This window comes from Pristiophorus japonicus, chromosome 5 (genome assembly GCF_044704955.1).
Source record: "Pristiophorus japonicus isolate sPriJap1 chromosome 5, sPriJap1.hap1, whole genome shotgun sequence".
Lineage (NCBI taxonomy): Eukaryota > Metazoa > Chordata > Chondrichthyes > Pristiophoridae > Pristiophorus > Pristiophorus japonicus.
This window is the reverse complement of record NC_091981.1, coordinates 292823451-292837133: the sequence shown is the minus strand read 5'-3', so window position 1 is coordinate 292837133 and position 13683 is coordinate 292823451. Positions and strand designations below refer to the sequence as shown.

Genomic DNA, 13683 nt, shown 5'->3' with positions numbered 1-13683 from the left:
GGTCTGCTTTTTTTATTGGCCTTATTAACCTGTCACTACTTTTAGTCATTTGTGTATTTGCTCCCAGATCCCTTTGTCCCTCTTCCCTATTTAGATTATTTTCCAAATAATGAATCCTTATTTTCCTTACCAAAATATAATACTCAGACTTATCTGTGTTGAAATCGTTTGCCAATTATATGCCTATTCTGTAAGTTTATTAATGTATTTTTGTCATTTGTTGCAGTCCTCCTCAGTATCGTCTATCCCCTCAATTTGGTGTCATCCAAAAATTTAGAAATTGTGTTTTTGATTCCAAAGTTTCAATCGTTATTATAATTTGTGAACAACAGTGGTCTCAGCACTGATCCTTGTGGGATAGCACTTTATACCTTCTGTCACCCTGAATAGTTACCATTTACCCCTACTCTCTGCTTTCAGTCGTGAAGCCAGCTATCTATCCATTCTCCATTGCCCTGACTCTGCATGCTCTGACCTTACTCATTAGTTTATTATCTGGTATCTTATCGAAGGACATTTGGAAATCTAGATAAATTACATCTACTACATTACCCTTGTCTATTCTCTCTGTTGTTACTTCAAAGGATTCAATAAGCAGATAAGGGAGAAGGGAACAGAGGGTTATGTTGATAGAGTTATATGAGTTAGGATGGGAGGAGGCTCGAGTGATGCATGAATGCCAGCATGGACTGGTTTGGCCGAATGGCCTGTTTATGAGCTGAATTACTATGTAACAATAAATTGTTTAACTAATTTACTGGAACTCTTTGAGGATATAACGAGCATGGTGGATAGAGGTGTACCGATGGATGTGGTGTATTTAGATTTCCAAAAGGCATTCGATAAGGTGCCACCCAAAAGGTTACTGCAGAAGATAAAGGTACGCGGAGTCAGAGGAAATGTATTAGCATGGATAGAGAATTGGGTGGCTAACAGAAAGCAGAGAGTCGGGATAAATGGGTCCTTTTCGGGTTGGAAATCGGTGGTTAGTGGTGTGCCACAGAGATCGGTGCTGGGACCACAACTGTTTACAATATACATAGATGACCTGGAAGAGGGGACAGAGTGTAGTGTAACAAAATTTGCAGATGACACAAAGATTAGTGGGAAAGTGGGTTGTGTAGAGGACACAGAGAGGCTGCAAAGAGATTTAGATAGGTTAAGCGAATGGGCTAAGGTTTGGCAGATGGAATACAATGTCAGAAAGTGTGAGGTCATCCACCTTGGAAAAAAAAACAGTAAAAGGGAATATTATTTGAATGGGGAGAAATTACAACATGCTGCGGTACAGAGGGACCTGGGGGTCCTTGTGCATGAATCCCAAAAAGTTAGTTTGCAGGTGCAGCAGGTAATCAGGAAGGTGAATGGAATGTTGGCCTTCATTGCGAGAGGGATGGAGTAAAAAGCAGGGACGTCTTGCTGCAACTGTACAGGGTATTGATGAGGCCGCACCTGGAGTACAGCATGCAGTTTTGGTCACCTTACCTAAGGAAGGATATACTAGCCTTGGAGGGGGTACAGAGGCTGACTCCAGAGATGAGGGGGTTACCTTATGATGATAAATTGAGTAGACTGGGTCTTGAGCAGTGGTGCAACAGGGAGGGATTCAAATTCCTGGGGCATTGGAACCGGTTCTGGGGGAGGTGGGACCAGTACAAACCGGACGGTCTGCACCTGGGCAGGACCGGAACCAATGTCCTTGGGGGAGTGTTTGCTAGTGCTGTTGGGGAGGAGTTAAACTAATATGGCAGGGGGATGGGAACCAATGCAGGGAGACAGAGGGAGACAAAAAGGAGGCAAAAGCAAAAGAGAGAAAGGAGATGAGGAAAAGTGGAGGGCAGAGAAACCCAAGGCCATGAACAAAAAGGGCCACTGTACAGCAAAATTCTAAAAGGACAAAGGGTGTTAAAAAAAACAAGCCTGAAGGCTTTCTGTCTTAATGCAAGGAGTATCCGCAATAAGGTGGATGAATTAACTGTGCAAATAGATGTTAACAAATATGTTGTGATTGGGATTACGGAGACGTGGCTCCAGGATGATTAGGGCTGGGAACTCAACATCCAAGGGTATTCAACATTCAGGAAAGATAGAATAAAAGGAAAAGGAGGTGGGGTAGCATTGCTGGTTAAAGAGGAGATTAATGCAAGAGTTAGGAAAGACATTAGCTTGGATGATGTGGAATCTTTATGGGTGGAGCTGCAGAACACCAAAGGGCAAAAAACGTTAGTGGAAGTTGTGTACAGACCTCCAAACAGTAGTAGTGATGTTGGGGAGCGTATCAAACAGGAAATTAGGGGTGCATGCAATAAAGGTGCAGCAGTTATAATGGGTGACTTTAATATGCACATAGATTGGGTTAACCAAACTGGAAGCAATACGGTGGAGGAGGATTTCCTGGAGTGCATAAGGGATGGTTTTCTAGATCAATATGTCGAGGAACCAACTAGGGGAGAGGCCATCTTAGACTGGATGTTGTGTAATGAGAGAGGATTAATTAGCAATCGCATTGTGCGAGGCCCCTTGGGGAAGAGTGACCATAATATGATGGAATTCTGCATTAGGATGGAGAATTCAGAGACCATGGTCCAGAACTTAAAGAAGGGTAACTTTGAAGGTATGAGGCGTGAATTGGCTAGGATAGATTGGCGAATGATACTTAAGGGGTTGACTGTGGATGGGCAATGGCAGACATTTAGAGACCGCATGGATGAACTACAACAATTGTACATTCCTGTCTGGCGTAAAAATAAAAAAGGGAAGGTGGCTCAACCGTGGCTATCAAGGGAAATCAGGGATACTATTAAAGCCAAGGAAGTGGCATACAAATTGGCCAGAAATAGCAGCGAACCCGAGGACTGGGAGAAATTTAGAACTCAGCAGAGGAGGACAAAGGGTTTGATTAGGGCAGGGAAAATGGAGTACGAGAAGAAGCTTGCAGGGAACATTAAGGCGGATTGCAAAAGTTTCTATCGGTATGTAAAGAGAAAAAGGTTAGTAAAGACAAACGTAGGTCCCCTGCAGTCAGAATCAGGGGAAGTCATAACGGGGAACAAAGAAATGGCAGACCAATTGAACAAGTACTTTGGTTCGGTATTCACTAAGGAGGACACAAACAACCTTCCGGATATAAAAGGGGTTAGAGGGTCTAGTAAGGAGGAGGAACTGAGGGAAATCTTTATTAGTCGGGAAATTGTGTTGGGGAAATTGATGGGATTGAAGGCCGATAAATCTCCAGGGCCTGATGGACTGCATCCCAGAGTACTTAAGGAGGTGGCCTTGGAAATAGCGGATGCATTGACAGTCATTTTCCAACATTCCATTGACTCTGGATCAGTTCCTATCGAGTGGAGGGTAACCAATGTAACCCCACTTTTTAAAAAAGGAGGGAGAGGGAAAACAGGGAATTATAGACCGGTCAGCCTGACCTCAGTAGTGGGTAAAATGATGGAATCAATTATTAAGGATGTCATAGCAGTGCATTTGGAAAATGGTGACATGATAGGTCCAAGTCAGCATGGATTTGTGAAAGGGAAATCATGCTTGACAAATCTTCTGGAATTTTTTGAGGATGTTTCCAGTAAAGTGGACAAGGGAGAACCAGTTGATGTGGTATATTTGGACTTTCAGAAGTCTTTCGACAAGGTCCCACACAAGAGATTAATGTGCAAAGTTAAAGCACATGGGATTGGGGGTAGTGTGCTGACATGGATTGAGAACTGGTTGGCAGACAGGAAGCAAAGAGTAGGAGTAAATGGGTACTTTTCAGAATGGCAGGCAGTGACTAGTGGGGTACCGCAAGGTTCTGTGCTAGGGCCCCAGCTGTTTACATTGTACATTAATGATTTAGACGAGGGGATTAAATGTAGTATCTCCAAATTTGCGGATGACACTAAGTTGGGTGGCAGTGTGAGCTGCGAGGAGGATGCTATGAGGCTGCAGAGTGACTTGGATAGGTTAGGTGAGTGGGCAAATGCATGGCAGATGAAGTAAAATGTGGATAAATGTGAGGTTATCCACTTTGGTGGTAAAAACAGAGAGACAGACTATTATCTGAATGGTGACAGATTAGGAAAAGGGGAGGTGCAACGAGACCTGGGTGTCATGGTACATCAGTCATTGAAGGTTGGCATGCAGGTACAGCAGTCGGTTAAGAAAGCAAATGGCATGTTGGCCTTCATAGTGAGGGGATTTGAGTACAGGGGCAGGGAGGTGTTGCTACAGTTGTACAGGGCCTTGGTGAGGCCACACCTTGAGTATTGTGTACAGTTTTGGTCTCCTAACTTGAGGAAGGACATTCTTGCTATTGAGGGAGTGCAGCGAAGATTCACCAGACTGATTCCCGGGATGAAAGACTGGATCAACTGGGCTTGTATTCACTGGAGTTCAGAAGAATGAGAGGGGACCTCATAGAAACGTTTAAAATTCTGACGGGTTTAGACAGGTTAGATGCAGGAAGAATGTTCCCAATGTTGGGGAAGTCCAGAACCAGGGGTCACAGTCTAAGGATAAGGGGTAAGCCATTTAGGACCGAGATGAGGAGAAACTTCTTCACCCAGAGAGTGGTGAACCTGTGGAATTCTCTACCACAGAAAGTTGTTGAGGCCAATTCACTAAATATATTCAAAAGGGAGTTAGATGAAGTCCTTACTACTCGGGGGATCAAGGGGTATGGTGAGAAAGCAGGAAGGGGGTACTGAAGTTGCATGTTCAGCCATGAACTCATTGAATGGCGGTGCAGGCTAGAAGGGCTGAATGGCCGACTCCTGCACCTATTTTCTCTGTTTCTATGTTTCTATGTTACTCGTTGGAGTTCAGAAGGATGAGGGGTGATCTTATAAAAACATTTAAAATAATGAAAGGGATAGACAAGATGGAGGCAGAGAGGTTGTTTCCTCTGGTCGGGGAGACTAAAACTAGGGGGCACAGCCTCAAAATACGGGGGAGCAATTTAAAACCGAGTTGAGAAGGAATTTCTTCTCCAAGAGGGTTGTGAATCTGTGGAATTCTCTGCCCAAGGAAGCAGTTGAGGCTAGCTCATTGAATGTATTCAAATCACAGATAGATGGATTTTTAACCAATAAGGGAATTAAGGGTTACGGGGAGCGGGTGGGTAAGTGGAGCTGAGTCCACGGCCAGATCAGCCTTGATCTTTTTGAATGGCGGAGCAGGCTCGAGGGGCTAGATGGCCTACTCCTGTTCCTAATTCTTATGTTCTTATGTAAGGTTGTTCAAGTCAGACTTTACCTTTTAAATCCATGCTGACTACTTTTTTACTGTATTTTTAGTTTCTAGATATTTTTCTATTATATCTTCAATTAAGGATTCCATTACTTTTCCTACCACTGATGTTATCTGACACTACACCAATTTTTTAACAAATTATTATAAATATGTCGTATTGCCTGTTCTCTAAATGAGTAGATGTAATCCACCCACACTAGGGGTTTTATCCTCGCAGTTTGATTAGTTTACATTTATCCTCTTATTTTAAATGTGGTTATATTGGGGCAAAATACGCTGGTTTGCGCCTCCTATTAGTGTCTAAGATGGGGCGTTAACGTGGCACTAAGGGGTTAATGATCGGGTGGGGCTAATTCACTGATGCCCGCGAACATCACTGGCAGTTTTGGGCTGGCGCTAGTACTTATCGCCTCGCTCTCTTCCGCCCTTGTGACATCATCCGGTGCGGAGCGCCCCGTTTACCACCCTGAATGTAATATTCACTCCCACCCCCCCCTGCAGGATCACCAGACGTCAACAATGGCAGCTGCAGGAAGTGTTGCCACCTCGGCTGGCCGTTTCGGGAGCAATATTTAAAGGCAGTAGTGGTCAGGTAGGGAAAAATGTATTTATCTGCCCATTCTGGTGCCTCCAGATTTCTTTTGTCCCTGTGATTGGTCAGCCCTGCACTCTCGTAGGGCGCTAGGGGCTGCTAATCACATAGCCTTGGCCCAACAGAGACAAGCATGAAGATTCATTCAACCCATCATTTGCCTTCTCTTTAAGGGAGAGAAGGAGCTTGTAAAGACGACAGCACTGCACTGAACATTGCTCAGTGCTCTGCCGATACCGCCCCTCTCACTCACTTTAGTGCAATTTCTAGCCCATAATTTCTTATCTCATTTTCCAATGTCTCTCTGCTAAATACTGAAGCAAAGTAATTATTTAATATTTCTGCCATTTCACTTTGCTGCCTATGATTTTATCCTGACCATACTTTAGTGGCCCTATTCCCATCCCCACTTTCTTTTGTTAAATTTATGACCCTGTAGAATTTTACTATTTTGTTTTATGTTCCTTGATCATTTGCTTTCATAATTCCTCTTTGCCTTCCTAATTGTTTTTTTGACATTTCTCCAAACTATTTGTATTCTGCCTCATCATACTCTCCCCTACTGTCCAAGTACTTAGTGTATACCTCTTTCCTTGACCTCAATTTTTCCCTTACGTCTTTATTCCTCCATGGTGCCTTATTAATATTTAGTTTGTTCGTGTTTTTCGCAGAATATATTTTTCCTGAACTCTGATGAACAATGTTGAATGTGGAGGAAAGTGGCCCAGGAGGTCTCGGCCAGTTGTGAGGTGCAACGCAGCCTGACACAAAGCCGGAAGAAATTCAACGACCTTAGTCGGGGAGGTCAAGGTGCGTACATGCTTCAACAAGTCCCACATACCAGCATCTAAACCTCACACTACGCAAAGCATCACATCCCACCACTCACCCACCAAACATCTGCACCTACTCAAACTCACATCCACATCTCACACCTTTCCTTCAATCACAGCTATTCAACAACAGCATGAATATCACACAAACAGATAGCTGGACTCCAACTCACACACATCCCTTTCATTCGCAGGTTAAGATGGTGTATTTGATATAGTTTACATGGATTTTAGCAAGGCTTTTGACAAGTTCCCACATGGTAGGCTATTCAAAAAAATAAAAGTCCATTGGATCCAAGGGAGAATGGCAAATTGGGTCCAAAATTGGCTCAGTGGCAGGAAGCAAAGTATAATGGTTGAGAGTAGTTTTTGTGACTGGAACGCTGTTTCCAGTAGGGTTCCACTGATCTCATTACTCGGTCTCTTACTTTTGTAATATATATTAATGACTTAGTCTTAAATGTAGGAGGCATGATAAAGAAATTTGCAGATGATAGAAAAATTGGCCGCGTACTTACCAGTGAGGAGGAAAGCTCGAGACTGCAGGAAGATATCGATGAACTGGTCACTTGGGCAGAAAAGTGGCAAATGGAATTCATTCTGGAAAAGTGTGAGGTAATGCATTTGGGGAGGGGCAATAAGGCAAGGGATTACACAATAAATAGGAGGATGCTGAGAGATGTGGAGGTACAGAGGAACCTTGGAATATAAGTCCACAGGTCCTGAAAGGCAGCAGGCAGGTTGATAAGGTAGTTAAAAAGGCAAACGGAATGCTTTCCTTTATTAGACGAGGCATAGAATACCAGAGCAGGGAAGTTATGCTAGAACTGTATATAACACGAGTTAGGCCACAGATTGAATTCCGCATGCAGTTCTGGTCACCACATTACAGGCGGGGTGTTATTGCACTAGCGAGGGTGCAGAGATTTACGAGGATGATGCCACAACTGGAAAACTTTAGCTATGAGGAAATATTGGCTAGGCTGGGGTTGTTTTCTTGGAACAGCAGAGGCTGAGAGGAGATTTAGTTGAGGTGTATAAAATTATGAGGGGCCTAGATAGAGTGGATAGGAAGGTGTTGGGGTAGCACTATTAATAAAGAATGGGATCAGCGCATTAGTGAGAAACGATATTAGCTCAGAGGATCCAGATGTTGAATCAGTTTGGGTGGAGATAAGAAATAATAAAGGGAAAAAGTCATTGGTGGGTGTAGTCTATAGGCTCCGTAACAATAGCTACACTGGTGGACGGAGTATAAATCAAAAAATAATGAAGGCTTTTAATAAAGGAACGGGAATAATCATGGGTGATTTTAACCTTCATATTGATTGGACAAAGCAAATTGGCCAGGGTAGCCTTGAGGAGGAGTTCATAGAGTGTATCCGGGATAGTTTCCTTGAACAGTACATTGCGGAACCAACCAGGGAACAGGCTATCTTAGATCTAGTACTGTGTAATGAGGTAGGATTAATCAATTATCTCGTAGTAAAAGATCATCTAGGAATGAGTGATCATAATATGGTTGGTTCTCAAATCAGGGTCGTAAACTTCAATAGAGGAGACTACAAAGGTATGAGGGCAGAGTTGGCTAAAGTGGACTGGGAAAATAGATTGATGAGCAATGGCAGACATTTAACTCGCAACAAAAATATATCCCAATGAAAAGGAAAGACCGTAAGAGAAGGGGTAACCATCCGTGGCTAACTAAGGAAATAAGGGAAGGTATCAAACTGAAAACAAAGGCATACAATGTGGCCAAGACTAGTGGGAGGCCAGAGGATTGGGAACTTTTTAAAAGCCAGCAGAGAACATCTAAAAAAATGATTGAGAGGGAAGATAGATTATGAAAGTAAACTAGCATGAGATATAAAAGCAGATAGTAAGAATTTCTACAGGTACATTAAAAGGAAAAGAGTGGCTAAAGTAAATGTTGGTCCCCTGGAGGATTACCTGGAGAATTAATATTGGATAACAGGGAAATGGCAGTTATTGAACAAATATTTTGTATCAGCCTACTCCTGCTCCTATTTCTTATATCAGTATGGTAGAAGACACTGAAACCATTCCAATAGTGGATAATCAAGGGGCTAGGTAGAGAGGAACTTAATACAATCACTATCACTAATGAAATAGTACTAGGTAAAATAATGGGACTAAAGGCAGACATGTCCCCTGGACCCGATGGCTAACATCCTAGGGCCTTAAGAGAACTGACTGTAGAGATAGTGGATGCATTGGTTATAATCAACCAAAATTCCCTGGATTCTGGGGTAGTCCCAGCAGATTGGAAAATCGCAAATATAACGCCCCTATTTAAAAAAGGAGGCAGACAAAAAGCAGGAAACTATAGACCAGTTGTTGGGAAAATGCTGGAGTACATTATTAAGGAAGCAGTAGCAGGACATTTGGAAAAGCATGATTCAATCAAGCAGAATCAGCATGGTTTTACGAAAGGGAAATCGTGTTTAACAAATTTGCTGGAGTTCTTTGAGAATGTAACAAGTAGGGTGGGTAAGTGGGAACCAGTGGATGTGATGTATTTGGATTTCCAGAAGATATTTGCCACATAAGAGGTTACTGCACAAGATAAAAGTTCATGGGGTTGGGGGTAATATATTCGCATGGATAGAGGTTTGGTTAACTAACAAAAAACAGTGAGTCGGGATAAATGGTACATTTTCTGATTGGCAAACAGTGACTAGTGGGGTGCCGCAGGGACCGGTGCTGGGACCTCAACTATTTATAATCTATATTAATGAAATGGATGAAGGGCAGAGTGTAATGTAGCCAGGTTTGCTGATGATAAAAGATGAATGGGAAAGCAAATTTTAAGGAGGACACAAACAATCTGCAAAGGGATAAAGACAGGCTAAGTGAGTGGGCAAAAATTTGGCAGATGGAGTATAATGTGGGAAAATGTGAGGTTATCCACTTTGGCAGAAATATTAGAAAAGCAAATTATAATTTAAATGGAGAAAAATTGCAAAATGCTGAGACCTGGGGGTCCTTGTGCATGAAACACAAAAAGTTAGTATGCAGGTACAGCAAGTAATCAGGAAGGCAAATGGAATGTTGGCCTTTATTACAAAGGGGGATAGAGTATAAAAGCAGGGAAGTCCTGCTACAACTGTACAGGGTATTGGTGAGGCCACACCTGGAGTACTGCGTACAGTTTTGGTCTCTATATTTAAGGAAGGATATACTTTCATTGGAGGCTGTTCAGAGAAAGTTCACTGGGTTGATTCCGGAATGAGGGGGTTGACTTATGAAGATAGGTTGAGTAGGTTGGGCCTATAGACATTGGAGTTCATAAGAATGAGAGGTGATCTTATTGAAACATATAACATAATGAGGGGGCTTGACAAGTTGGATGCAGAGAGGATATTTCCACTCATAGTCTTAGAATAAGAGGCTGTCCATTTAAAACTGAGATGAGGAGGAATTTTTTCTCTCAGAGGATTGTAAATCTATGGAATTCTCTGCCCCAGAGAGCTGTGGAGGCTGGGTCATTGAATATACTTAAGGTGGTGATAGACAGATTTTTGAGTGATAAGGGAGTAAAGGGTTAGGAAAGGGCAGGGAAGTGGAGCTGATTCCATGATCAGATCAGCCATGATCTTATTGTATGGTGTGGCAGGCACGATAGGCCAAATAGCCTACTCCTGCTCCTATTTCTAATATTCTTATGTTCTTATGACCTATTTCCCTTAGCAGAGGGGCAATAACCAGGAGGCGTAGATTTAAAGTAATGGGAAGAAGGATTAGAGGGGAGATGAGGAAATATTTCTTCACCCAGAGGATGGTGGGAGTCTAGAACTCACTGCCTGAAAGGGTGGTAGAGGCAGAAAACCTCATCACATTTCAAAGGTACTTGGATATGCACTTAAAGAACCGTAACCTACAGAGCTACGGACCTAATGCTGGAAGGTGGATTATGCTGGCTAACTCTTTTTCGACTGGCCTCCTGTGTCGTAATTTTCTATGATTCTATGGACCACAATAGGAGAGAGCAGCAGAGCACAGGCGGAAGCAAAGTGCAGCTCCAGCAGCTTTCAGACCTTGAGGAGCGAGTGCTGTGACTCACTGGGCAGCAAGTGATGGGTGCCGTGGCCGCTGGCGTCGTCAACCTCATTGGGAGCAACAACGGAACATTCATCCCCTCTCTCTTTCTCATCCCACCTCCCCCTCACAGCACAAGCCTTTATCACTTTCCAGCTCCTGGTAACATCTGCATTCCTTGCTCCATTCCTGCCCCCCTGCCCTTACCTTAACATGTGTCTTGTACCATTTCTGCTTTCAGATTATCAGCAAACAGACGACCAGCCTGTCCCTGAGCCTCGCACTGAGAGTGAGGAAGGAGAAGAGGAGGAGCAAAGCACCACGTCACTGTATCTCTCACCCACAGGCACCACCTCAGATACTGGCACTACGCGATCTTTAGAGGCAAGTTTCGTAAAGGGGTCAGCACTGGGTGATGCACCGGGGACAAGTGGGCTGCAGCAAGATCAGAGGGAGCTCGGTAGCCAGCTCGCCAGAGGGAAGGTTTACGCACGGGTTCTACTGCACAGGACTCAGATGAGGACCTCGATGTGGAGGCATTCACAAGAAGGGTGATGGCCATGCACTTGGAGATGATAGGTGCCATGACAAGTGTGCCCGAGAGCCTCTCGGCAATGGTAAGGAGCGTGGAGAAATCCACCTCCAACATTGTACAGAGCTCTGCACACAACATGGAGCCCATCACTTCCACTCTGCAGAGGATGGTGGACTCCCAGAGAGACTGTACAGATCCAGACCTCAATGCTATCTTACACCATGGGGAAGCCACTATACTGGCAAAGCCACATGCACGCTTGTGCTGCTTCTCTCTGGTCATAGGGAATGACATGTAGTCCCTTCTCCTTCTGTACAGAGAATCTGTGGCGGATGGAGCAATGGACGGCAAACTGGGAGATGTTGGAGATGTCACCTATTGCACACTGGAAGGATCCGCTGGCATAGAAATTGAGTGCGATGGTGACTTTGACTGCCACTGAGAGAGCTATGGTCACCCTAGTCTGAGGCTTGAGGTGTGACTACAGGTGGTGGCAGAGCTCTGTGATATCATGCTTGCTAAAGGCTTCGAACACATTGTTCCTCAGTTAAATTCATGTCAGAGAACTGCTGCTGGAATATCCTGTGTGGGTACGGCCTCCTGTTGAGAGCCCTGTTGGCCCTCCTACCTCTAGCCACATTTTGCACTCGTTCTCTGTGCCTCAGTTGCCTCCGACATTGATGATGGAGGGTGAGGTCCAGTGCCAGTACAGCCCCCATGAAAGAATCCAAATATTGCAGTTTCAAATCTCCTCTCAATGAAACTCAAGAATCTTTATTAACCAGAATACTCATTAAATTCCAAAATGCTCAAATCATTCAAAGGGCCTGTTTGCCTTTGTGATACGAACAAGGCAACATTGTTGACCGACTAAAACTAAACTGGATGTTGGTGCCTTTAAATAGCACTCCTCCAGCCGACATCTGACTGAAAGCTACCTCCTCTACCTGTCGTTGTTAACGGCAGGCACACAGGCAAGGGGCGAGAGGGAATTTTACATACGGGGCGCTATTGGGGCGCTGTGCATGGCAATAACATCACGATCTCAAGGTACAACATCTTTCTGCTCCCGAAAAACTCTTGTCAAAGTCGCTGAACTCGCCGCGCCCGGTCGAAAACACATTTGCACCCCATTATCGCCTCCCGGAGGGTGACTCAAGTGTCGCACAATTAAAGTCTCCTTTTTCAGTACTTACCACGTCCCGAATCATTGAATGAATCATCCATTTCAGGAGGTACGTTTGTGTTAATTTGTTGGGGACACGATGAGGCTGATGTTGGGGCTGCTGCTGAGGCTGTTTCTTGGGCTGATATAAAGGATAGAATAGAAGTAATCAGTACTGGACTTGTAAGTCAAAAACAATCGAAGAGCTAACAGGTCATTCATCTCATTGTTGGGCTTTATATTGTGGGAAATTGTTCATGTCAGCTGTGACTCAGTTGGAAGCACTTTCATCTCTGAGTCAGCAGGCTGTGAGCTCAAGTCCCACTCCTGGAACTATCACCTGTCTGACAGTCTAGTGCAGTACTGAGGAAGTGCTACTTTGGAGGTGCTGTCTTTCAGATGGAACGTTAAACTGAGTTTTGTCTTCCTTTGCAGGTGGATGTAAAAGATAGGGAATGGAAGACCAGCAGGAAGAGTAGTGCAAGGAAGGTAGTGCAGGGGTCCCCTGTGGTCATCCCCCTGCAAAACAGATACACCGCTTTGAGTACTGTTGGGGGGGATGACTCATCAGCGGAGGGCAGCAGCAGCCAAGTTCATGGCACCGGTGCTGGCTCTGTTGCACAGAAGGGCAAGAAAAAGAGTGGGAGAGCGATAGCGATAGGGGATTCAATGGTGAGGGGAATAGATAGGCGTTTCTGCGGCCGCAACCGAGACTCCAGGATGGTATGTTGCCTCCCTGGTGCAAGGGTCAAGGATGTCTCGGAGCGGGTGCAGGACATTCTGAAAAGGGAGGGAGAACAGCCAGTTGTCGTGGTGCACATTGGTACCAACGACATAGGTAAAAAAAGGGATGAGGTCCTACGAAACGAATTTAAGGAGCTAGGAGCTAAATTTAAAAATAGGACCTCAAAAGTAGTAATCTCGGGATTGCTACCAGTGCCACGTGCTAGTCAGAGTAGGAATCGCAAGATAGTGCAGATGAATACGTGGCTTGAGCAGTGGTGCAGCAGGGAGGGATTCAAATTCCTTGGGCATTGGAACCGGTTCTGGGGGAGGTGGGACCAGTACAAACCGGACGGTCTGCACCTGGGCAGGACCGGAACCAATGTCCTAGAGAGAGTGCTTGCTAGTGCTGTTGGGGAGGAGTTAAACTAATATGGCAGGGGGATGGGAACCAATGCAGGAAGACAGAAGGAGACAAAAAGGAGGCAACAGCAAAAGACAGAAAGGAGATGAGGAAAAGTGGAGGGCAGAGAAA

General features: G+C 44.5%; 1 protein-coding gene across 12 annotated transcripts in view; it reads right to left on the bottom strand.

Moving 5' to 3' along the window:
* The window catches only part of LOC139264758 (uncharacterized), a 680593-nt gene that overhangs the window by 293847 nt on the left and 373063 nt on the right, over positions 1–13683 (bottom strand). For all 12 annotated transcript variants that reach the window (XM_070881817.1, XM_070881821.1, XM_070881822.1 and 9 more), the window contains one exon: positions 12457–12567. In XM_070881817.1, coding sequence (XP_070737918.1) covers positions 12457–12567 — 111 coding nt within the window. The remainder of the gene's footprint in view (positions 1–12456; positions 12568–13683) is intronic.